The 25,426-nt window shown below is 50.5% G+C and overlaps 1 protein-coding gene across 4 annotated transcripts in view; it reads left to right on the top strand.

The window, feature by feature from the left end:
- The window catches only part of NTM (neurotrimin), an 858,077-nt gene extending 832,998 nt beyond the window's left edge, over window positions 1-25,079 (top strand). The window contains exons 5-10 of one of the 4 annotated variants that reach the window (XM_036354306.1): window positions 3,067-3,201; window positions 4,336-4,456; window positions 9,170-9,321; window positions 12,410-12,445; window positions 18,440-18,472; window positions 23,352-25,079. In XM_036354306.1, the coding sequence (XP_036210199.1) occupies window positions 3,067-3,201; window positions 4,336-4,456; window positions 9,170-9,321; window positions 12,410-12,445; window positions 18,440-18,472; window positions 23,352-23,449 (575 nt within the window). In that variant the 3' untranslated portion in view covers window positions 23,450-25,079. The remainder of the gene's footprint in view (window positions 1-3,066; window positions 3,202-4,335; window positions 4,457-9,169; window positions 9,322-12,409; window positions 12,446-18,439; window positions 18,473-23,351) is intronic. The other 3 variants (XM_036354308.1, XM_036354307.1, XM_036354309.1) reach the window with 3 other exon arrangements.
- Window positions 25,080-25,426: the final 347 nt, after the last annotated feature.

Here is a 25,426-nt window from a genome sequence, read left to right as displayed (position 1 = left end):
GGCAAGGAAAGCTAAAATATATAAAGCATGTTTCTATGTATGAGTTAGTTTTCACAGGCCTCACCCAATTGAGTCAGAGAGTGCATGAAATTGGTGAGTAATGGAGTCATTGTGGTTTTCCTGTAATTCTACACTTGGTTTGGGGAACACAGGATAGTAAAGTTAAGCCTCATTGTTTTTCCGCATGATGACCTAAGTGTAGATTCCTTCCCCGTGGTAATACAAATCTGGACCTTCCCCAAATCGTAAGCTCTCCAACTTCCTTTATTACGTAAGATTGCCTGATAGAAATATATAAAATTACACACATCTTCACAGAAAATGTGATGACTTCTTGATTGTGGCTATCCTAATATCTGTGACCTTGCAGTTGTGTCTATGACTGTAATCCCCCTACTTGTTTCTCCCTTTGTATGTCCTTATAATGAGCTCATGCAACTGAGTCCCTGTATATCTTACTGGGTTCACACAAGAGCATATTTGGACGGTAGAATAAAATTAGATGTTTGGTCTCTGGGTGGAGAGAAGGGCGAAAGACGCAGAAAAACCTATGTAGTTGTGTTTCATTGCTCTGATGGTGCAGTACACAGCCTTCCCAGGGATCTGGGGTCCGATCACTGCTCAGACACGGAGCTCAGTCCAGAAACAGCTGTCCAGAACTAATTTATTTCCTAATGCTACGGCACTGTTAATTTATAAATTACACTGGTAATTCAAGCTATTATTAATTTCAGATGGTGTAGGGCAAGCCTAATTAAAATATGACATCAATTGCCACACATATGTACCAAAGACTACCATTTAAAATTAATGGGAATATTAAGTGTGACACTGGTCTCCGAGATGCTTTGCACAGTAATTATAGCATTCTGGCAGGGAAAGATCTGACTAATGTAGGCTCGGGCCTGGTAGCAAATAAACAACAAGATGAAAGGAATCGCCAACTCTTCCTTTAAACCTTTGCTCCTGGTTTTCCTCATCCTTCCTCACATCAAGGCGAGTACTTCCCTCCCCCCCCCCCACCCGAAGATGCTTAGGAAGCAAGAACAAAAGGCTACCATGATAATTAGAGAAGTTTCTTAACTGGTTTGGGACTGTGAGTTCCCACGGGTCAATGTTGAGTGTCTTCTCCACATCCTGAACTTTCTGACCCTGTTTTCTACTCATTACCATGTTCCTGGATCTTCCTGAAAATTTATGAGTCTTGCTTGTCTCAGTAGCTACAGGCTGTTCTTTCGCTCTTGTGTAGGTAGTAGAGGCAAGAGTTCCCGCACATATGTAGCGTGGATTCCCTAGGTCATGCGAGTACATGAGGAAATGGCAACCTAATTGAACGTATTACTGGAGGGTGACACAGCGGGATCATATCCAAGGAGTGGTGGTCGAGTTGGGCAGGTCGTGGCCCTTTTTCACAAGATGGTTGTTTTGTTATTGTTGCCATTGTTATTTCTACTGTTGTTACCTGGCCAAAGTAGCGACCTTCATGTCACATAACAAATACAACTGTAACTTACATAGCACGTCTATCATTTTTGTATTATAGCAGTTTCTCGCTGCTGTTATTTTCATGCTTGGAGCAGCGGGTGCATGTGGCATTACGTGGCAGTGCTGTCCCCTGGAGAAAGGTGCTCCTCTCTTCCCTCCCTGCTCATGTGGAGCCACGCATGTTAATCTAGCTCCACTCACGGAGCCTGCGCCTCCGGGCTGATTACAGGAGTGCAAGCGAAAACAGGTGCACAGCACATGGAAGCTTTCAAAGTGCTTTCATGTTTGTGTGTGTTTCCATTTGTCACTCCCAACAACACTCTGAGGTGTTGGGATTGTGTCTACATTCTGCCTGGGCAGATGTCTCAGTTGCTAGTGACAGTCTCAACTCATGCTACTGCCCCATTGTCACTTTTTTTATTGAGTTCAGATAGGAAGGGAGAGGGAGATAGAAACATCAATGATGAGAGAGAATCATTGATCGGTTGCCTCCTGCACACCCCACACTGGGTATCGAGCCCACAACCCAGGCATAGGCCCTGACTGGGAATTGAACCATGACCTCCTGATTCATAGGTCGAAACTTAACCACTGAGCCATGCCTGCTGGGCTCAATAGTCACTATTAATAGCACCTCCTTATACTCCTCAAGGTATCCCAGTTTGCACGATGCATGCATCATCATGCTGGTTACTTCAGTGAGCAGAAGAGGCCAGATACTTCCCTGGGAAGGAAGCAGTGACTTTTGTTCTCCATTGTCTTTCTTTGAGGAGGCGGGAACTCAGGGCAACAAGGGAGAAAAACAAGAAATGAACCTCCTAGGCTTGAATGTCATGGCCGTTCTATCATCAGATCCTTGCGGCCAGGCCTCTGGTGTAGAGTCCAGTAGGCAGGGGGTTGGTGTTATTATTCATGACTCTTCCATACAGAACTGATGATGATGAAGTGGCAGTGAGATCTGTACCTGTCCTCTTGTCCTTTCCTTTCTGCCATGTTTGTGATTAGAGCGTGGAGTCCCTGGTGTTGGCTTGTCTGCAGGATCTTATACCCAAGAGCTCTAGTAGATTGAAGTTTGGGAAATGGACTTTTGCCTATCAGTTGACTGTCTAGCTGTAAAAATAAATTAACTTTTATTTCATGAGCATTCCCACTGTCTTTTGTGGTGTGTGTGTGTGTGTGTGTAAGCTATTGTGGTATTTCTAACTGATACTGGTATGTGGTCTGGGAATGTAGTCATTGGCTCTACCCAAGGTTCAGTGTGAATGGCACCTGGAGTCAGAAAGAATTGAGATACACCTCAGGTGTCTTTCTCGGACCCAGAGCCAGAGGGTTCGGTAAGGTCAGGGCAGGACACAGGTCTCTAGGCATTTGTTTAGTCCAGGTAGGAATACAGGCATCTCAGCTAGTCCTTTGGGGAGCTAAAGAGATGGTGGTGGTGGCTGTGGTAGGAGAAGGGAAGTGTGAATCCACACAGTGCTGAGGAAGCTGAACTTGGAAGTGGCTGACATAACCAGGTCCTACGTTGGTTTCTAAGAGCATGCTTTTGCTGTTTTCTCTCCTGTGCTATCACACCTCTGGCAGCCGTGGGCTTTGTGAGTGAAGACGAATACTTGGAGATCCAGGGCATCACCAGGGAGCAGTCCGGGGACTACGAGTGCAGCGCCTCCAACGACGTGGCCGCACCCGTGGTGCGGAGAGTGAAGGTCACCGTGAACTGTAAGTGGTGTTATGGAACCCTCACCCTGTGTGGATGGGAGGGGGGCTGCTGGCATGGCCATGACAAAGAGATGGATACAGAGCCAACTCTTAGAGAGTGGATGGCATATGTGTGTTTTTAAAATATATTTTTATTGATTTCAGAGAGGAAGGGAGAGAGAAATAAAAATATCAAAGATGAGAGCGAATCATTGATCGGCTGCCTCCTGCATGCTCTATACTTGGGATCAAGCCAGTAACCCAGGCATGTACCCTTGACCAGAATCAAACCTGGGACCCTTCAGTCTGCAGGCCGATACTCCATCCACTGCGCCAAACCAGTGAGGGTGAAATGTCATCTGTCTTCAGGGTTATGTCCATCAAATAAAAGCCAGCTAGTTGCTTGGGAGAGACGCTGCTTTTTCTGGTCCTGAAACCAAGGGGAAGTTTATCTTTAGGGTCCCCCACAAATAGAGCACCTTGAAATGTAGTCAACCACTTGCAAACAGTGTTTCTGTATTAAATGGAATGGCGTGTTTTTTACACCTGTGCTTCCTACTGCACTCCCCTGCAAGCTGTTGGAATTGTCAAGCGTTCTTAGGAAAACTTCAAATGCAAGTAGGCCAACTATATAGGTCTGGCTGGATCTGGTGGATGCGGGAATCATTTTAGAAGAACCTGGAAGAATGACTGATCCGTACACCCTTCGGGCAATTCTCTATGAATATTATTCTTGCAACTGTGCTTTTGATGGGAATTGAATAGTATGAGGTTATATAGTCTGGCAAGAACCTGGTTTGCAGAAATTCTATGAGGCTGATTAAAACTGCTGACTGCCAACCCAGGGACTGGAGGGTTGATGGGTTGGCATCATCCTGTGCAAGTTAAAAAGTTTAAACAGAAAACGGGCCTGCATGCGCACCTGGTCATCCCCCTCCCTTCAGAAGGGGATAGCAGCATCCCACGCTAGGCAGCCCAAGGTTTTCCTTAGAACTATCGCGAGTGATTTCGTTCCCGCAGCACAATTTGTGTAGTGAATCTATCGGCTCAAGTGAGCGCGGTAGATCAGAGAGTGAAAAATACAATCAGAGAGGGAGGCAGCGGCCTGGCTGGAGAATGCATTTTCAGATGCTACAGGGCGTCTTCTCTCTGCAGATCCACCGTACATCTCCGAAGCGAAGGGGACAGGCGTCCCCGTGGGACAGAAGGGGACCCTGCAGTGTGAAGCCTCGGCTGTCCCCTCGGCAGAATTCCAGTGGTACAAGGACGACAAAAGGTGAGGACCCCCTCCCTGCACCACCCCCCCCCCCCCGCACCCAAAGAAGGCATCTTCTCCAGGTTCCTGGTGCCAGGTGGTTGCAAGGGAAACCCTGTAAATTCCTCCCTGAACTCCTCCTGCCTAGAAGGGGAGGCAATATACAATCACGTCTCTTCCTGGTATTAATGCATTTCAGCTATATTTCCAATATTGCCGTGCATTGGACTAACCGGCCTGAAGGAAAACATTTCATAAGGAAGGAATACCTTACAGGAAGGGCTGCCAGTAGCATGGGAAGGCCTGTGGATTTCTCATAGGCCAAGAAAATAGTATGTTCCACCTGAAGCTCTTTCTAACACATTCCTGGGCTTGCATGAGGTGTTAGGAACACTCTCGGGACCCTAGGGGTGGCTAAGAAGTTAGCTGGAGCTAGAGGTCTCGGTTCCGTTTCGATGCTGTCAGGATTGGTTTACAGGAGTCCATGACCCTAGTTAGGCCTCTCTTTGTACCCAGGCTGTTGGCTCACTGTAGGAAAGAGAGAGGGCAGGGTTCCCTCCCCTCACATTGCTGCAGCCACCACCAGGACATTTGTTGTAATTCACTGGAGATGGTCATTGCGAGGAGCTAGCGAATGACACGTTAGCCCAGGGTCAGAGGCTCAGTCCACCGGGCAGCAAAATCACCGCTGTGAAAAATCTCCATTTTAAGGTGGGGGAGCAACCAATAAAGGTGCAAGAACACTTTTCTAGAAATGGGGAGGGGATGATGCAAAAGAGTCCTGAGGTATATGTAGGGCAGAGAAGGAAGAAGGCGTTTCAGAGGTTCAGAAGCTGAGAAAGAAAATACCCAAGAGGGTGATGGGGAGGAGGGGAGCGATGTGAGCCACTCCAGGCCAGGAGGGATCCAGCTGTTGCCCACGTGACGTAGAACCTCTTTGTGGGCTTGTGTGTCTTTTCTTTATGGGGTCAGCCACCAGTCACACACCAAAAGCTCTTCAGGTCTCTGAACCGACCCTTGGTTTTTGTTTAGGACCAAGTCACTTAGTCATAAGATTCATTGTCTGATTATATTCCTTTCAAAGATACACAGTGTGTTTCCATTTTAAGTACAAAAGACTTCAGTTCCAAAGTCTTTGTAGTGGATTCATCTAGCCCATTTTCTAGATGGAAGAACAGAGGCTGAAAGAGGGAAACAATCTCATGAAGAGATAAGATAAGAAGAAATAGCTGGCTCTCCCTCTTTTCCCAAGAATTCAGAATCAAGCAGAAGAGGGTAACCTTTTCCCATTAAATAAACACAGTTGTCTTTCTTAGAAATGCGGCTTCACCTGTCCTCCCTCTCTCCCTCCCTTCCTCCCTCTTATTGAAGGATCTCCTATATCAGTGATGGCAAACCTTTTGAGCTTGGCATGTCAGCATTTTGAAAAACCCTAACTTAACTCTGGTGCCGTGTCACATATAGAAATTTTTTGATATCTGCAACCATAGTAAAACAAAGACATATTTTTGATATTTATTTTATATATTTAAATGCCATTTAACAAAGAAAAATCAACCAAAAAAATGAGTTCGCATGTCACCTCTGACACGCGTGTCATAGGTTCGCCATCACTGTCCTATATGGATATCTAACATCAGAAAACACAGCAGCTGTGGAGCTCAGGGTCAGCTCCGCGACCTTCCACTGTCTAGGTCTTCACCAAAATAAATCAGCTGCATCCTCTTTTTCTATTTTTATGGAGGAAAAATACAATTAAAACGTATGGGAAAGCAGGGTCCTAAACTATGTGGAGGAGAGCAGGGCAGGCCACAGGCAGGAGTGGCCATGGTGAGGAGGAGGGGGTGGGGGCTCGGCTGGCAGGAAGGCGGTGCTATTGGAGGGCTGGTCTCCTCCAGGATTTTCCCAGAGGAGGAAGTCAGGCAGCATCACTGGGAGGGACTCAGAGGCCTGTGGCTCAGGCAACTTTGAGAATTTCTTTATCTGCATTCTCATGGCAGCTTCTTTTCTCTCCTTTAACCAGTTCGGATCGGTTTTCCACTTGCTGCTCATTTATTTTTTTCCGGTGTTCTTCCATCGGATGAGTTGTCTGTCCTCCGGGCACCCAGTTTAACAAGAACATCTCTGCCTTCAAGGCCCTTGTCGCTGCCCGTCTCCCCACCCACCGAGGCTGGCAGGAACCCCCGACAGGCAGGTCTGGGAGGGCACATGACCTCTGCCCGGGGGAAGGTCAGCTCTAACCCAGCTCACATTTCCCGGGAGAGGAGTGGACTTCTGAGGCACATCAAGGGACTCTGTGTGATGGGGACAGCAGTTTTCTCAAATGTTAGGGTAAAAGTGTCCTTTTGAGTAGATGGAGCACCTGTCACTGCAGGCCATTGTGCGTGACATCCATCAGAGCGAGGGAAAATGGGGTGCTGTCATTACTAAGGGCCACCCATCCTCGGGGAGCTGAGCCAGGAACGAGCCTCCAGGTGCATTAAGAAACAAGCCTGGTAGCAGCGTGGCTGGGAAATGTGGGAGCTCCCAGAAGCCGCAAAGTAGCGCAACCTGCTGCTGGCGCTGTTTTTAGCTAAAGACATCTCAGGGCTGTCAAGGAGGAACCTGCTTTGGGTCGGTGGCTCCCCACCACAGTGCTGACATCTAACTCACAGCCTGGGTATGAGCTGAAGCCTTCTTTGTCCCCAGCCCAGGAATGGCATCCAACAGGCAAAGAGGGTCCGTAAGCTAGAACAGTTCTCAGAAGCCTCCTGACGGGTGGGCCTCAGCACCTTCTTTGCACAGCACCCCCTAGAGCAGCGGTTCTCAACCTGTGGGTCGCGACCCCTTTGGGGGTCGAACGACCCTTTCACAGGGGTCGCCTAAGACCATCAGAAAACACATATATAATTACATATTGTTTTGTGATTAATCACTATGCTTTCATTATGTTCAATTTGTAACAATGAAATTGGGGGTCACCACAACATGAGGAACTGTATTAAAGGGTCACGGCATTAGGAAGGTTGAGAACCACTGTCCTAGAGGTTCAGTATTGACATAGCAAGCTGGAACTGGAACTGGTGTCTTGCTGCACAGCCGGACTCCTCATTCCATGGGGACAATGCTCACATTTTAATGAAGTTCATGGGCTCAGGCCAGTTCACTGCCCCTAGAAAGAAAGGCTCCCCAGGGAGAATCGACATCATGAAAAGCAAGGCGAGTCCCTCCAGCTAACTCCCCACTCCCCGGGGGACAGATGCTGGGTGGGAACTGAAGCCAGACCCGGCTTCTCTGTGGTCATTGGTGCTGTGGGTCTGGCAGAGAGGGGCATCCTGGGGTCCTACGGAGATAACACCTTCAGATAATGACAGAGCCGCTGCCCTCTGTGCCAGCCCTGCTGTGACCAGGGACAGGCAGGAGCTCTCCGTGCCCAACTCCATAGAAATAGATCAGATTGAATAACATTTTCCAGTTTACAACGCGCTTTCTCATCATTGTCTTGCTGCGCTCCACTTTCTATTTCCGCCAGAATATTGTCTTTCTCAGCGTGATGACTCTGATGCCAGCCATTTGCCCTAATTCATGTCCCCAGAGCCTGCTACCAGATGTGTTCATCTTGACATTGTTTACTCTGCCCGCATCCTGCCCCAGCCAGATTCTCAACAGGCGCTGAAGTGTACGACCAGGTTCCCCGAGATCCTCCACGCAGAAGGATTTGTTCCCCCCACCAGTATTCATTTTCCCCAAAACACAGACTCAGCTTCTGGGCTGGGGAGACAGGTCATTTCAGGGAAAGGGACATGTTAGCTTAATGTCCATTCTCTGAAAAAGAACATTCCAGAATTTTTCAAAAGAAGAGAGTTGGTCTTGTGATATCTGTGTAGACATGCCATCTTAATAGGAATTGCTGCTAGCAACCCCTACAGTGGAAGATAGGGCCTCACCCTCTTCCTCTACCCAGTAATAGAATCCATGGCTCTCACAAGTGTGTCTGATTTCCTCACTAGCTACCTGTGGCACTTCTGTCATGGCCCCCACCACCAGCATGAGCCCTGCGGCATATGGGACTGCCAGGGCGGGTTGTCCCAGAGACTGTCCTGGCTCTGTGGGTTCATATCCTCAGGCGTCTCTAATCCCTCCCAGACCAATTGCTAGGATACTCTGCACATCACCTCTCTCAGGCCTCCAGAGCCCACGGATTCAGAATGATCCCTGGTTCTTGTTTCCCATTCACAGCCCACAGTCAGGTATTATGTGTAGAATACCTCAGACTCTCAGGGGAAGAATTTATTGCCCAGGTGCTTGAAGAGCATTGTGGGTGTTTTGTTTGTTTTCTTCAAACCCCTCAGGTTGTCCTTCTCTTTGAAGTTTGAGTTGTTCATTTTCATAGTTGTCATCATCATCACCATCACCATTTCCATTATCATCATCATCGACGTCAATTAAGTCCACACTTCTGAGCACGCGCTCCGTGAATGTCACACAGTTGGGACAGCGTGTATTTTGGAGGCACCTGCCTTCAGAGGTGTTAAATGTCTTCACAGTGCCACATGGGTCTCCAGGCACCTACAGAAAATAGAGAAATAAATCACAGTCATTGTGCGTGAAGTTACTGTGTCGTTAAGTGGGGAAGGTGGGCATAATGTCAGAAGGCGGGATGAGATGATCAGTAATTCCAGAGCCCACGTCCTGTGAGAAAAGTATAACTGTCTCTTTTCTCTTGTTCTTGTTTTTCTCTCTCCTTCGTCGCAGGCTGGTTGAAGGAAAGAAGGGGGTGAAAGTGGAAAACAGACCCTTCCTCTCGAAGCTCATCTTCTTCAATGTCTCAGAACACGACTATGGGAACTACACGTGCGTCGCCTCCAACAGGCTCGGCCACACCAATGCCAGCATCACACTTTTTGGTAAGATGAGCCCTGAGCTGGGCAGAAAGGAGGGGGTCCTGCAGAGCAGGAGGAGTTGGGAAGAGAGGCCCTGAGGGAAAGAAGAGAATCAGGAGTAGTGAGGCAGGGGTGAGGAAGGAAGGATGAGAGCAAGCGAGATGCCGGAAATAGGGAGAGTTTTAAAAAAAGAATGCTCATGTTTCTTTCTATAATGGGGAAAAATCCTGAGACAGGAGAAAAGGATTTGGTGATGCTGAAATGACATTGTTTTTCTCCTCTATGATATCTCTTAAACTGAGGATGGGGACTATGATTGGGTGGAACAGTAAAGAGCCCAGGGAGGAACATTTACTGTATCAATGCTTTGTTCACTGAATTCGTGTGAGATGGTAACCACTTCTGAAACTTTTTCTGGCCATTGGGACATGAGAGAAATGGAATTCTACGTATAGAAGTGGAATCGTGGGCCTGAATTGGGATCCTGAATACTATTAGTTTCAGGGGGAGAATAAGCAGAGAATATGGGGATTTCCCTAGTTTCCATGTGTATCAACACGTGTTGTCTGGCTGGATTAAGGAATATGTGTGCAAGGAAGCCGCCATCGTGACAGAGTGACATAGTCATTCATGCATCGATTCATTCAACAACGACTTAGCGAAGGGCTCATGGGTTCAGGGCAAATGGCTGGGCACTCGTTACGTATTGGCGATGCTATTGGTGCTAGATGGAAGCAGAGGAGGCCAATGAACCACCCCCCCTGTGGGGCCAGGGTCTCCTTCTGTGAGCAGAGCAGCTGCCCAGCGTGACCTGGAGGAGCATCTTCCAGGTCAGGCCCCTGGGGAGGTCTTCCTCCCCTCAGTAGTTGCAGATTCTCCTTATGGGCCCCAGGGTTCATTTCTCCTTGCTTTGGGGGCAGTTCCCTCCAGACCTCACCAAGTTCAGGGAGCGCATTTTTTCCAGTCTCTACCCCGTCAGTCTCCTGTGCAAACACACATTCTCCAAGGGGATGAGGAGAGAAAGGTGAGGTAGTTAGCAGGTGATTGGCAAGAACGTAACTTCCTTTTGTTCAGAGAACTCCCAGATAATCCCGTAGCTTCATGTACCTCGCCCGCATCCCCTGGCTCGGCCTCCTGCCCTCCATGCACAGTGTACCCAGCTTGCCCCTAATAGCCCGTGTGTGCCGCCCATTGTCCTACCTCTGCTTCCAGATCACACCCAATCTTCCTTTTACCCAGCGCATGACATGAAGCCCAGCTTTATCCAACAGGGCTGGGAAGGGTGAGGCCGCCCTCAATCCCAGAGCTGGTGCTGGGAATGGACAGCGGGCGCTGTGATGCGGGTGATTGATCTGTCTGACATCCCTCACGCAGGGAGAGTCATAATTGCCTCTCACATTTGTCAGGCCTTTGTGGCTTTTTGGCAGGTGTCTGTCTGCATGAGCAGAAGGGCCAGGATTAGAAAGGAAGGCGCCCTTCCTCCCCTTGCTCTGCAAATCTCAGGCTCTCCCTGGCTCTCCTGCCCGCCACCCGCGTGCTCTCTCCACCCTCAGTGGTCCTTGTCCCCCAGTCTCCCTCCACCTCTGACCCTCCTCTTCTGATTTGGATGCATGAAATGGTGTTGCAATTGGCTTCATCGCTCCTACCTAATCCCCTGGCTTCTTCCCCTTAAGATGAGAACAGGAGGAAAAAGCAAACTTTAAAAGTGAAATAACTATTATTTGTGACAAGAAGGGCAGTGGAGGATGTGTCCTGAATTCGCTCTTTTCAGCAGACCCCAGTGAGACAATTAAACCTCCGCCCCCACCCCTCACCCCCACCCCTGTCCTGCCGTTCTGTGGGCATTCACCCCCTGTGGCATTGGGGGCATTGCTACAATTTCCAGCTTCCCGCAGCCCAGGGTTCTCTTTGAAGAACACATTAAAGATGGTAGCAGGTATTGACACACATGTAGAGAATCTGGGTCAAGCACCAATGCATGGAGCACACACGGGTTGCTCTTCAATGCAAGAGGTCCCGGGGCCTTTACAGGCTAAATCTCGAAGGAGGAAAGTCTGTAGCATCTTCCCCTTTTAATCAAGCAGACGCCAGTATTTTAGTCTCTAAAGAGACCGTTTCGGAGGAGCCCTCCACACAAATGCTGCAGGGGAGACACGGTTCCCTGGAAATCAGGACACTCATCCCTGAGCCAGGTGACTGTTTCCAGGCCCCTCGGCAGCCCCTGCAGCCCCTGAGCTCATTATTGAGGCCACCACCACCAAGGCCTTTGGACAAATATTACCCAATTAGGAGGGTTTCCATGTCATTTTCTATCCTTGGAAAACCCCCTCAGCTCACAGCCATCCAGCAAGTTCTAAGGCAGCCTTTACTTTGTGGGAATGCACAGATTTGGTGAGGAGGTTCACTCTTCCATAGCATCACAACAAGCCAGCGACATTACCACCTAAGCACACCCATCCACCTGACCCGAAGGTTGGAAAGTGAGGAAGGCTGGTGCTGGGAGAAACCCACCTTGGCCAGAATCTAGCCCAAATGGGGGCAGGGGTGGCCCTTCCTATCTGGGCCCAGAACCAGTAGGGTTCTGAGCACCTAGCCCCTAAGACTGCAGGCATGGCAGGGACTCGGAGTCCTGCTCCCGTAATCCCGACTCACAGTGGCTCCTAGGGGACCTCCTTCCCGCCCTGGAGCCTTGGGAACAGAAATTTCTGGACTTGGTTTTCCAAAGTGAAACAATGGGGTGGGAGTGGGGGACAGAAATCTCATCTAGAAAAAAACACAAAAAAACGTTGGTCCTTTGTTACCATATCCGTACCCAGCTCAGCAGAAGCTAAGGGTGGACGCGTCTGCACTGGACAACGTGCCAGCCTCCAGCCCCCTCACTTCCCAGCCTTCACGTCCAAGTTTGGAAGCATAGAGCGCTCACGTTTGTGTCCCCCACGCTGCATTGTGCCCCACCACCTTGGTCGGTTGTGTCTTCCTTTATGTACCCATTGCTCCAGAGATGTTTGTGAAAGGCAGTATACAAACTATATATGGCCAATATATAGCTACTGTATATAATATATGTGTTTGTTTTCATTTTTCTCTCCTGTATGTCCCTCACCCGATTTAGAACTAAATGAGCCCACAAGCTCAACTTTGTTGCAAGGTCAGTATCCCCCTTGCTTTATGGTTTCTCCCCCTCCCCCTCCCCGTCTCCCCCGCGCCCTTCCCCTGCCCCTCTGTGTGTTACCTGAGGCTCCTCTGTGTCAAGTGGCTTAGAAGATGGCAGGGGAAGCTAAGGTGGTTACTGGGAGTTGGTGAAACCCTTGCCCACACTTCTCTAGAGGGGCTGGTGGGAGGAAAGGAAAAAAAAAAACATTATTAGCATCTCCAGGCCCAGAGACCCACAAGTTTGAGGGACTGACAGGACCAACAGGAAGACAGCTGCGACCCACTGAGCAGTTTTCATAACTTGGGTCCTATTGATGGATGCTCAGCAAAGTGGCAAATACCAGGTACTGGAAGGTTCAAATATTCCCTAAAATGCATCACCTGGTTCCCATGGAGGTTCTTGGGAGCAGGGGAGGTGTGGGGGGGGGGGGGCATGGCACAACATGCTCGCTGGTCAGCATGCAGTTGTCTGGAGTGGGATGCCCTTGAGATCTAGTTCAAAGCCTGGCTTTTAGCAGTTCTGTGCTCTGGGACAAGTCACTAAACGTTGCTTAGACTCAGTTTCCTCTTCTACAAAAGGGAATTGACCTGCCTTATGTACCTTAGAGTTGTTCTGCCATTCAACTGAGGGCGCAAAGTGAAAAGGCTTTGACAACTGGGCGGTGCGTTTGAATCATTAAAGCTGAAAGGCAAGAGCATCTCTCAGTGTACCCTAGGGGTTCATTAACTCATTTCTCCAGCCCTTCTCCCCAGCCCCCTTGCATCACCCTCCACTGAGAGCCCGTCCAGGTGTAAGACTCCAGCATCTCTTGCCTCTGTTTGGACAGTCCTTTGCATTCTCTCAAGGTCCACTAGCCTAGCGAGCATCATCTAACAGGGGTCCTCAAACTTTTTAAACAGGGGGCCAGTTCGCTGTCCCTCAGACCGTTGAAGGGCCAGACTATAGTTTTTTTTAAAAAAAACTATGAACAAATTCCTATGCACACTGCACATATCTTATTTTGAAGTAAAAAAACAAAATGGGAACAAATACAATATTTGCATTTGCATGTGGCCCGCGGGCCATAGTTTGAGGACCCCTGATCTATGAGGACTGTGGCCAAGCCTTTGGGCAGAAGTGGGCGCGGTCTGAGTGGGAGAATGCAGCTGTGTGTGCTGCTGTCCCCTCCTGAGGGCACTGCCTACCACAAGATATCCTGGCAGGAAGGCAGCTGTGGAGACAAGGAGGGGAATGGCTTTCTCACCCTGCAGCCCCACCTCCTGGCCTTTCTCATGCCCCCTCACCAGCCTGTGCGTCCATTCACATCCAGCTGTGCAATCATTGGAGGAGGGCATTGGGCTTGGAGGGCTGGGGAAGAGGTGGGAGGAAATGGGAAAGTGACTGAGCAAGAAAAATACTTTTATCATGAAAAACTTGAGGGCTGCATGATTCACCATAGCCATGCAGGGTGCCTTGGAGATGAACCACAAATGGGAGAATGGAATAGGGAGGGTAAGTGAACTCGATGGAAACGTTCAGGTTTAACGTATGACTCGCTTACATTTATTGCGCCTCTGTGAGAGGCACATGCGCAGATCTGACAGAGAGGGCATCGGACAATACCTGGCATGGAGGGCCGAAGGGAAGCGTGAGACGGGAGCTAAGACACTACTGCTCCAAGATGTGCTTTTAGAAGCGACTGAGCTCATTCTGATCCCTTAGCTCTTCATCCTCAGCGGGAACGGGAGCTTTAAACCAGGTGGTGGTTGCTAGGGAGGTAGTGTTTGAGGGAAGGTGCACTCAGCTGGTGGAGGGAGCAGTGTCTACACCAAAGACAGGAAGAAAGCCGACCAGAAGCAAGCCCATCGCTACCAGGCCGCTGAGCTAGGACCCGAGCAGGGACTCCATTGTCAGGCTGCACCTGCTGAGACAGAGCCGCCCTGCCTCGCTCCCGGCAGCTGTCTGCTGTGCACAGCTGTCTACGGTGCCTGGCACAAGAAGGGTCTCTCTGCCTGTCTCCACCCTGACTCTTGGGATGCTCTCAACCCTCACGCTTCTCAGTGGAGGCAAAGCAAGGAGAAGGGCCAGACGGTGTAGAGTGTGGGCATCTGGAACATTCCAATATTCGGGTTAGTGTGGTTTTCAGGGTAACTGTTAGATGTTTTTGTACAACTAAGGAGTATTTTAGAGAAATATTGTATCTTGGGCATTTACTTTCTTGTTTAATTTTAGAGGATGTTTATAAAAGTTTGGGGACAGTGAAACAAGAAAGGGCTGGGGCGATGAGCCTAGGCTGACAGAGAAGTGAGAAGAGAGGGGATCTTGGGGACAGGGTTAGGCGGTTTGCCAGGAATGAATTGCCACTGACCATTGTTGCTCTGGTTGTAAGCCTCCTGGGGTCCCTCAGAGTTTAGGAGATGCATCCCTGTGGGAAAAGAAAGGGAGGAAGGCTTGGGCGTCCAAGCATGCCATCTCCGGCTTTTTTCTCATTCATCTGTGTCTGCCCCCCACCCCTTCCTCCTCCTTTGCTAGTCTCTCACAGAACAGAGAACTACCTGTTTTCTCAGAGTATCGCCGCCCCTCTAAGTTCTGCTCACTTTGTCTCAGGAATACCAAGCGAGATTTGAACAGGTGCCTGGATCTCACTGACAGGGAGCGTCGCTTTAAGGGACGTGCCGAGCTGTCTTGCCTCCCTCCTCTGGATAGACTAGAAAGATTCCCGTACAAGATTTCATCCCTCCTCAGCATTTTCTGCCACCCTTGAAATATTCCTCTGCTCCCCTTTTGCAAACACAACAGATGGCCTGTCACCCCCTCGTATTAATATTTGGCGGGGCCGGACTCCTGCCATGAGAAATACGGACTCGGGGACGCGCCGCCATCCCTCACTGAGCTGGCTGGCGGGCAGGAGAGCGGCCCGCACTGCAGACTCAGCTGCTGGGTGGCTGTTCGTCTCCCATCACGGTCCTTTGTCTTTTATCTCCTAGGCACGGAGTCAGATCCGATGGTATCAGTGGGCTGGGAAAGGTGGGCTGATTAATGCCTGTGAGCCTCACCGTGACCGTCAAACCAACTTCCTAAAGAGTGGGCACTAAAGCACACTGCATCTGGAGGGGGAAATTGCAATAGAGAGAGGATGGGTCCTCCCCTGCCGAGGATTACAGATGGTTCATGAGGCCCAGCCCTCCAGCAGTTAGCATTTCTTTCTTTTTTCTTTTTTCTTTGGTTTACCCTCACCAAAGGATATTTTTTCCATTCGTTTTTAGGGACAGTGGAAGAGAGAGGGAAAGTCAGAAAGAAATATGTATATGAGAGAAACACATCGATTGGTTGCCTCCCGCAGGAGCCCCGACCAGGGCCCAGGCAGGGGAGGAGCCTGTAACCAAGGTATGTGCCCTTGACCGGAATCAAACCTAGGACCCTCTGGTCCTCAGGCCGATGCTCTATCCACTGAGCCAAACTGGCCAGCGCCAGCAGTTAGCGTTTCTATGGCACTTGTGTCTAAATACCAGAAGGTGTAAAAACAAAGAATTCTTATCCTTTTTCTAGAAGGTTTATCTATTCACCCTGACTGAAGCCAGCCTTCCCCTGCCCACGAGAATCAGAAGGCAGCCCTGGGCTTCCCTAGGTACCTGGGTTCAGGTATGAACATTGGCTTTGGTGCCAAAAAGATTATTTTGTGGGTTGACCAGAGACACTGGCTTAGAGGCTTGGGGGTGGGGTTCTTTAGTTTTTTTCAACCCAGTTTTTCTGTCTTTTAAATATTTGCTCCCATTTTACCTTGCCTGCCATTAATATAGTGACAGGAAAATCACACATTTAGTCAAGCTCTTAGTGAGGAAAACACAGGCCTATTTTATTGCCCGTAGGGGCTTCTCTTCCCAGTTCTGGGACCCTGGCTGGGGTGTGGTGTGGGGCTGGGCCCCCTTGCTCCTCCAGGCAGCCTCCGCAGAGACCATCTCCCTCCAGATTTAGACAGCAGCCCACGTGGGTGCTGGCCCAGCAGCCTGTTCCGCACCTCCGCCCCTCCTACCAGTCTCAGTGCGCTTCCTTCCTTCTCTAGTTGTAGGACTTCCATTCAGCCAGCTTCCGGCAGTTCTGGATGATGGTGGTTCTGTATTTTAGTTGTAATTTTGATGTGGTTGAGGGTGGTGGCGAGTACAGGCATTTACCTATGTGGCCGCCTTATTCAGGAAAGTCCTGCCCTTCGTACAAGTAGCCTGTGTTGGAGATTCAGGGGAGTAGCTGGGTAGGAACAATTCAGCTGAAGTTGTTTTCAGAACTTGATTGACGCTACAGAAAATCACTTCTGCAGAAACATGCTCTCAATTTTGTTCTTTTATTGAGCCTTCCAACAGGACAGATGACCAGGTAGAGCCCTTCCCTGCATCCTTACTCCAGAAACAGCACCTGTCACTTTATGGGCCCTGCACTTGCTCTGCTTGGGTTCTGGGGTGAAAGGCCTGTGACTGCTCTATCCCTCTAAGAACCTCTCTTCATACACCCTCCCTCCTTCCCATGACCCTCCTTTTGGGGACAGAGACTCAATTCAGTGGAGCCTGAATGAGACAATTCATGAACATAGTCCCTCCTTAACTCCTGGGCTGGCTCTTGCAGCCCAGCAGTCACCCCACGGATGGTCCTTGCTAAACACAGGCGCATGGCAGCAGCACGCCCATCTTTTCTCGGCCACCCTGCTCTGCACAAGATCATCTCTGGATCACTCTTTGATCAGAGGCCCCCCCACACCCCTTCCATTTTATCAGAGTGGCTTCCCAGGGTTGCTAATGCCCACTTAGATCAAGAGGGATATGGTATCTCAGGTGCCTTTAAGAATAGATCGAGAGCTTGAGTGCAGAAGTATGCTTCCTGATTCTAGTCAAATGCTTTATTTTAGTTGAGGTCAAGTTATAGCTAAGTTGTCTTTCCTCCTGCATGGGAGATCTTTGCTCAGAGAATGGCCTCACTTCAATGCAAGAGACTTGAACATCATGTTCTCATTTTTTTCAGCTTTGCTAAGGGATAAATGACAAAACTGTAAGACATTTAAAGTGTACATTGTGGGGCGTTGATGTACAGATACATTGTGAAATGATTTTTCATCCTCTTTATATCCAAGGTGAACAACTGCAGAGGCCTCTAGCTAAACATGGAGGTAGATGATTAGAGATTATCAGCACTTCAGGCCACTCAAGACAGGTGATCAAAAGAAAAGGCTCTGTGGGTTGTTCTGAGAGCTTGAAGTTGAGGAAAAGGGGGTATTTGATGGTCTAGTCAGCAGAGAAGAGCTGGAGCCCCAGTAGTTCCATAGTCAGGCCCCAGCAAGTCCAGCAACATAGATGCAGGTCTTACAGCCTCAGGTTGGCCCAGAGAGATGGAAGCCCTCTGGCCCCACTCGGTATAGTCTGACTCATCAGGAGAGGTCATGTAGCCAAGTTCTGGGCTCATCTGGCTCATGCAGTCTAGCCCAGTAGTGTTTCTAAGATGAATCCATGAATGCTGGTCAAACTTTTACATCTCAAACATAGCTTGGATACCTGTTAGTACGTTCAAATTGCTGTAGTATAATTCATTTGTGGGTGACAATTTTATACTTAAGCCCTACAGACTTCACCTAATTAAGGGATAGTAGGGTGGTCAAAGAAGGAAGTTGTTCTACAAAGAAGAATCTATTGGCTTGGAGCCTCAGGCTTGAAGATATACTCACGTCTCCTGCTAAGGCAAGGGGGAGGTGTTGGCACTCTGGGTCAACCGATCACTCTTTGGGTCAAAAACAGCAGCTGAATTTGGACATCATTCATATCTTTCCCCAACTCACCCATTATGGCAAGTGGCTTTCCAGCACCCTGGAGGGGAGCACATATGAGGGTTGGGCTGCGGCCAGGACAGCAAGAGGCAAAGGCAAGAGGGCTGGGAGTGCTGGCTCATCCTCCACACCCTCTGAGGGCCGAGCAGGTACCTCTGACTGCTTTCTACCTTAACGGTGGCTTGTTTTTTCATTTCTTTTAGAAGTGAAATCTACAGCCCTGACCCCTTGGAAAGGTTGGTATGTTTATTTCCTAGGCAGCTACTGCCTTGGTGAGGATGGGATATGCCGAACTCTGCCTGCTCTCAAGGTGCCTTCTGTTCTGAGCTAACCGCAGGGAGCAGCCCAGCGGGCCTCCACCCGGCCCTGGGGCTGTCTCAATTCAGATTAACCCATCCCCGAGGACATGCCTTTCTCCCTGGGTAGCTTCCCCTGGCAGAAGTCTAACTTCTCTGCTAGTAGCACTAATGAGCACCTGTCAGGGCCCGGAATGTCTCCACATCTGGGTGTCCCTGTACCAGGCCTGCCTCTTTCCTTGCTCACTGATGCTCTAATGCACCCATCTTCTTAGACCTTGCATGCTGCCCTCTGCTTACCCCATTCTCTCCCTCTTTCTCTCGCGCTCTCTATCTTGCTCTGACTTAGAACTGGAAGGGAAGTGGTGGGAGAAAGAGGAAAGTGGAAGGAAGGGGGAAGGTCTGTGTGAGTCACTAGGCTAGGAATAAAATGGGTCTTGTTTGAGGCTTTCATTCTTGCCAGATGTTTCTGATGAATAATTGACACTCATTAGTTTTCCTGGATCCTGTCCTGATAGTCTCTTTAGGCCCCTGCAGCTCCCTAGTGAGACAGAGGCAATAAAGGCATCCAGCATGGAGTGGAGGTGTGACTGGATGACTAGCGGAGGTCTCACAGGTGTGGCCCATGCCACCAGGTAGATGGGCAGAGCTGTCACCTGGCCACAAAGGCTCTGGGAGAGCCTTGCTCCAGGACCGGACACAATGCCTGGACAAAAGGTCATGTCATAGCATTCTTCCATGTGCTGGGCAGCGGGGGATGGCCTGTGTCGTCCTCACTTTAACCAGTGCCCGGATGGGGCTGGCCCAAGTGCTCTCTCCCCTCTACACTTCCCACAGAGGAGTGAGTCACGTGAATAGCTGTGAGGGAGGGGGAAGGAAAACTGCATTTAGAGATAGAAGCAGAGGGACCTTGGGGGAAGTCACTGGAGCTCTGAGGTTCAGTTTCCACCTGTGGGAGTGCGGACAGCAGTCCTGATCGTGCGTGCGGCTCTTGGGGCTGGGACCCCACTAACTGCACGCACATGTCCTGATGTCCCACCCAGAGGTACACCTCCCTCAACCAAGAAGTTTGCAGTGACTTTTACTGGAAAAGAGGGGAACGGTGTTTGGAAGAGAAAATTGAGGTAAAGCAAAAGGCAGGACAAGAGTTAGTTTTGTTGTTATTTCTTAAGAGAATGGGGAAAAAAACAACAGAGAAAATATGGGCTTATCTATATGTATGGCAATGTTCTGGCTCTTTTTTTCCTCCAACAAGCACTTATCAAATACCCGCCAAGGGCCTCATTAGAGACAGAGGGGCTTTAAAAAGCTTGCAGCACAGAGGAGGGAATCAGAGAAGTATAACGCAGGGTGGTAGGCATTTCAATAGTGGGATGTATGTGGTGCTGTGGAAACAAACCACAGCAAGTCAAGGAAGGCTGCCTGGAGGAGGTGACTGGAGGCCAGAACAGGACCTGGAACAAGGTGTGAGTTGAGTAAAAAGCATTTCAGGGACAGGGGGTGTGAGGATGAGAAGGGAAAGGAACATGGTTGGTGGGTATATGCTCATGTGTGCATGTATGAGTGTGTGCAGGTGACATGAGCTCATGCTGCACAGAGTTGGGGGAAGGGAGACACTGAAAGACATCTGGCAGGAAGAACAGCTAAGGAGGCAGAAAAGCGAGATTATGAAATGTGGAGCACTCTGCCAGGCAGAGGGGAGCTTTGTGATGGCCGGAGGAATCTGGGAGATTTGTAGCGTGATCCATTTGCAATGGTAGAGACGTGACCCTGGAATTATCATAAAGAATAAGCCTGAGGGGTCAAGGCCTGAGTGGGAACCTTCATGGGAGGGACAGGAGAGCTGCTTGGCTGCCTAGGAGAGGATGTGTGGGAACCCCTGCCTGTATCCTCCTCCTGTGCAGCTTTGTGCTGGAAAGAGGATGGGTTAGGGCAGTGGGCGGCAAACTGCAGCTCGGCAAACCACGGCTCATGAGCCACATGCGGCTCTTTGGCCCCTTGAGTATGGCTCTTCTACAAAATACCGACTTCTGCGCATGGGCCACGAAGTTTCAATTGCACTGTACGTGCGCACCCGCACGTGGTATTTTGTGGAAGAGCCACACTAGGGGCCAAAGAGCCGCATGTGGCTCATGAGCCGTGGTTTGCTGACCACGGGTTAGGGAGAGGGGATAATGTGTGGTCGGGGTGAAGGCAGACTGGATGAGGCTCCCACAGTGAGAGACAGCCCCTGTGGGTCGAGACAGGATCACCAGAGAGTTCCCTGGAGCTTGTCCAGGGTACCAGTGCACCAAGAGGAGGCTCTGGGTACTTGACGGCCTTTTCCTGCTTCTATGGGAAGAGTTTTCTGACACAACAAGTCAAGACCCCTTCTGATGAGCTCTCTGTGGTAGCACCCAGCAGGCAGCAGGCCCACAGAGGGACTCTCAGGCCCTTGGCAATGGGACTGAGCACAGAGGCCCAGAGGAGCACCTGCAGACTGCCCTGCCAGGCGAGGTGCCCAGGGGCGGGGGGGACCAGTCACAACAGCCTCCCCTGCATGCTGCAGAGTCCCTCACCCGCAAACAAGGTTTCCTTTCATGGTAAGGAATGAGCCAGGCCCTGCTGGGCTGTGTGCCTGGCCTGTGGCATCTCCCCTGGTGGAAGGCCTGCAAGGAGGGAATGCAGGAGAGCATCCACGTGCTGGGCACTGTGCTTTGTTCCCCTCTCTTCCCACAGGGCCTCTTCTAGGCATCACTAGGAGGAGGGAGAGGGAGGAGTGAGCCGGTATGAATGGGAGCTGGGTCTCAAAGCTGTGTGAGTGTTGAGGGGAGCAAGAGAGGAACAGCCATGTGCATGTGGGGTGATGGAATACAGCCACTACCTCTGCCTGAGAACATGGAGCCCAGCTCCCACAAAGGCCTGCTGGTCCCATGGACTGCGAAACCCACATGTGCCTTAGACCAGTGGTCGCCAACCTTTTGGACCTCACGGAACACTGGTTGGCGACGGCTGCCTTAGAGTCAGCCTCAGGCACAGGCCAGGCTCTTGGTCTGAAGGACTTTGGGGGTCCAGAGCAGAGGGGATCCCTCATAGGAGGAAAGCAGAGCCTCTCACCCTAGAACCGTGGTCGGCAAACTGCGGCTCGCGAGCCACATGCGGCTCTTTGGCCCCTTGAGTGTGGCTCTTCACAAGCCTTAGGAGTACCCTAATTAAGTTAATAACAATGTGCCTACCTATATAGTTTAAGTTTAAAAAATTTGGCTCTCAAAAGAAATTTCAATCGTTGTACTGTTGATATTTGGCTCTGCTGACCAATGAGTTTGCCGACCACTGAAGCATACTGGGGAGAGAACAGAGTGACATAGGCAACCGTGAGGGACTATGAGGAGGGCTTCCTGGCGGAGGCCTAGGTTCTGTGGAGCCGGGAAGGTCCCCTCCCTGCAGGGTGGAGCGTAAATAGCCTCCCTTGTGCCTCTCATTATGAGAACGCGCCCTGCCAAGAAATCCGGGCGTTGGGAATGTCAGGTCCTGGACCACAGGACACAGGAGGTTGGAGAGCATGCTGTACTTCAAGCTCATCATGATGTAGCCACTGCCCCGTAGTCAGAGATTTCTCCCCACGGCCCAGGAAATACAACCATATGGGCAGCGCTTCCCATCCACGAGTTTTCGGATCCCAAGAAATAATCTCACCTGGAACCAAGGAGCCAGAAGTGTCTCCGATGGTTGGCATCCGAGGCAGGTTCTTTCACCCCCGTGAGCACATGCACTTAGTGGGGACACAGTCTCATTAAACTCAGTGCAGCCGAGCATACAGGTGCCCCTGTCTTGGGTGCCTGATTCGTCTGTGCCTCAACACCCCTGTGTGCTGTTCACGAACTATAGCTCCATCAGTTGTGGGCATTCTTGCCCCCGGGGCTCAGGGAGCCTCCTGGCTTATACTTCACGGTGATAGGAAAGCTCCTGGGGAATTCTATGACTGCATAGTTTTCTTGCCTCTCATTCTTCGCTTCATTTCAGATGTCTGTCAGCAGGCCCGGTGGCGTGTGCCTTGCAGGGGAAGGTGCCGTCCACCTCCCACTCAGACATTCTCCATGTGGTTCCACATCCCCATCTCCACCTAAACCTTCCTGCACGTCCATGGACACAGCCAGAGGCCACCTGTGTCTTTCCTGGTTCCCACCTCCACTTCCTGGGAGCTGGGTCTGGCTTTTCAGGCATGTGATGCCTGAGCTAGGTCTGCTCTTAGCGAGGCCAGATGGGAAGAGGCTAAGTGCTCCAGGCAGACGCCAGGCTCGGCTCAGAGAGGCGGTGATTGGCAGGAGGATGCTGAGCCTGAGCAGCAGCCATAGCAGGGAGGCAGACTGGTGTCCAACAGGTCCTTCCGGCAACAGGTGGAGCCGCTGCAGGGCAATGGGAAGGGTGAGGCAGGCAGTGCGCAGAAGTGGTTGAGTGATGGTGCACATGACACAGGGTCTTATGTTATTGAAGCTCTGTGTGGGCTATTCATACACCTGCCACCTTCTCCTTGAAGTTGACCTTGAGCCATAGCCTTAGCCTAGTACACAGGAAAGGAGTCCTGGCCACCAGCACACTTGGACTTGAGCCTCATGTTCTCTCCTGGCCAGGGAAAACTCCCCATTATACAGTGTGTGTCATGGGATGGAAGCTGTAGAAGGTCCATGTGTCATGCAGCCCCTACATAGGGAGCGGGAACAAACCAGATGCTCCCAGTTAGAGAGATGGCTTACCAGAGGCGAGGCCTAAGGACAGCCGGCCAGGCAACGGCCATTCCTTCTTCCTCTGGCTGCTCGTGACTCACGTGCTCTCTCCACAGGCCCGGGCGCCGTCAGCGAGGTGAGCAACGGGACGCCGAGGAGGGCAGGCTGCCTTTGGCTGCTACCTCTCCTGGTCTTCCTCCTGCGCCAGTTTTGATGTGAGTGCCACGCTCCCACCGGGGAAGCTGCCGCCACTGCAACCACCAACCCTCCAGCAAAGGCACCTCCGACAGCAAGAGCAAACCCCTTTCCAACTAAGATGTAATCAAACGCCATTCCGAGACACAGACGATTGGGACACAAATTCGAGGGAGGGGAACAAAGAACACTTTGGGGAAACACGTTTCAAAAGGAAATCGAAAAATCGATCGCCTTGCAGGCCGGGCAGATATGTAGGTACAGCTGAGTTTTCTTTCTTTTCCCAAATGGGAGGAGCGCACCCCTGGCTCTGGATACCCGCCCGCCAGCGTCATTGTTTCCGGGGTGGACGAGGGCTCAGCTGCTCTGCCCACTCCAGGGCCCCTGCCAAGGAAAATTCCGGAGTCGGCCATCCCCAAATTCAACCTGTCACTAGAAGCGAACACAGAGTGAGGCCTGCGCCCCCGTGTGCCGCGGGGATCCCCCCCGCTGTAGACTGTGCCACTGTCATGTGTGCTATGAAACGCAAATTTAAAAAGCAAATCAATAAAAAGGAACCTAAATAAAACAGCCTGACGGCGACCAAACCCCACAGTCAGCAGTCACACAGGCCCCGTTCACCTTTGTGTCCCCCTCACTACATGGGCATCGTGGATCATAAGGGATTCTGGTTCACTATTGATTCTATTTTCCGACGTGATTCTAGGACTTAGCTGGAAAACAAGGCAACACTAAATACCACACACACATGAAAGGGGTGACGAGAAGTATGTTTGTTAAAAAAAAGATGAAAATGAATAGTGCACTTCTTAACTAGGTTTACAACCGGTGGACCCCACGCCGGGCATTAACCGCCCGGTGAGGATTTGGCGACTCCACCAAAACAAAACACACACACACATATGATTTAACCAACACGTCCACCAGCGCTACAGCCTTCTCCTCATCCTGGCATTTAATGCAGACACGACTATGCTTCTCCGTGCTGTTTAGAAGTGGAAGGGGGTGTCTGCACCCGACCTTGCGTTTGTTGGCACTGCTTCTTTTGATGACATATATTATACAGTATATATATACATATATATACATATATTTTTTTTGTTAAGAGTTCTAGCCCTTTTCTTTCTCAGCAGGTCCGTTCTCAGACATTACTGCATGCTGTATATGGCGTTAGCTGTGTGTTGACGTTCTAAAAGATGATAGAGTTTACTGGTACTTGTGTAATCAGCTCCTGCCTCTATTTTTTTTTTCTTTTTTTTCTTTTTTTTTGCGTTATCCACATGTCAGAGACATTTATACGCAGTGAAACGAGAAAACGACATTAACACCAGGCACAGCCTCTGTTCCAGGTGTGGCTCCAGGAGGAGGTCCGCCCAGGCGCCGCCCCCTCCATCCCGCACAAACACGCCACCGAACCAGCTAAACAGCCAGTAACCACTCGCTCGAGCCCTATGGGAATCTCTGATGCCTTTGTGACCACTGGAGAATTGAACCCTCTTGGCTTCTTTTATTTAATTTCCCACCTGTGTGTGCGTGTGTATGAAAGAGAAGAAAATGCAGTTTTTAGATAATCTTTTGTCCTCCCCCCGGAGTCTGGGGACCAAGAGAGGCCTCGGGGAGGGGTCCTGCGTGTGATGAGGGAAAGTGGGATTGGGGTTAGGGGAGGGAGGGGTTGTCTCTGACTTGACATTAAAAAGTGTTCCATGTCCCTCTTCACCTGGTGTGGTGCCTCATTCTGAAGGTAGGGTGAGGGGGTGAGGGGGTGTGGGGAGCAGAGCCTGGCTGGCTCCGGTGTGAAGGACACCGAGGGGGCGGGCTCCTGACTCAAGAAACTGCTCTTTCAGCCCCTCATTGGCAGGAGCTGGGCTCTTTCTGTGGTCTGTGCTCCGGTGACAGGACAGTCAGAAACCCCTTGTCCTCCTAACAGAAGCACGGGGGCAGGGGGCTCACAGGGCTGTCTCCAATGCTGGCCGAGGCCGGCCGCACCCTGCTTGTG

This window comes from Myotis myotis, unplaced genomic scaffold, assembly GCF_014108235.1.
Source record: "Myotis myotis isolate mMyoMyo1 unplaced genomic scaffold, mMyoMyo1.p scaffold_m19_p_20, whole genome shotgun sequence".
Lineage (NCBI taxonomy): Eukaryota > Metazoa > Chordata > Mammalia > Chiroptera > Vespertilionidae > Myotis > Myotis myotis.
The sequence above is the reverse complement of the archived record's forward strand: the minus strand, read 5'-3'. Positions and strand labels throughout refer to the sequence as shown.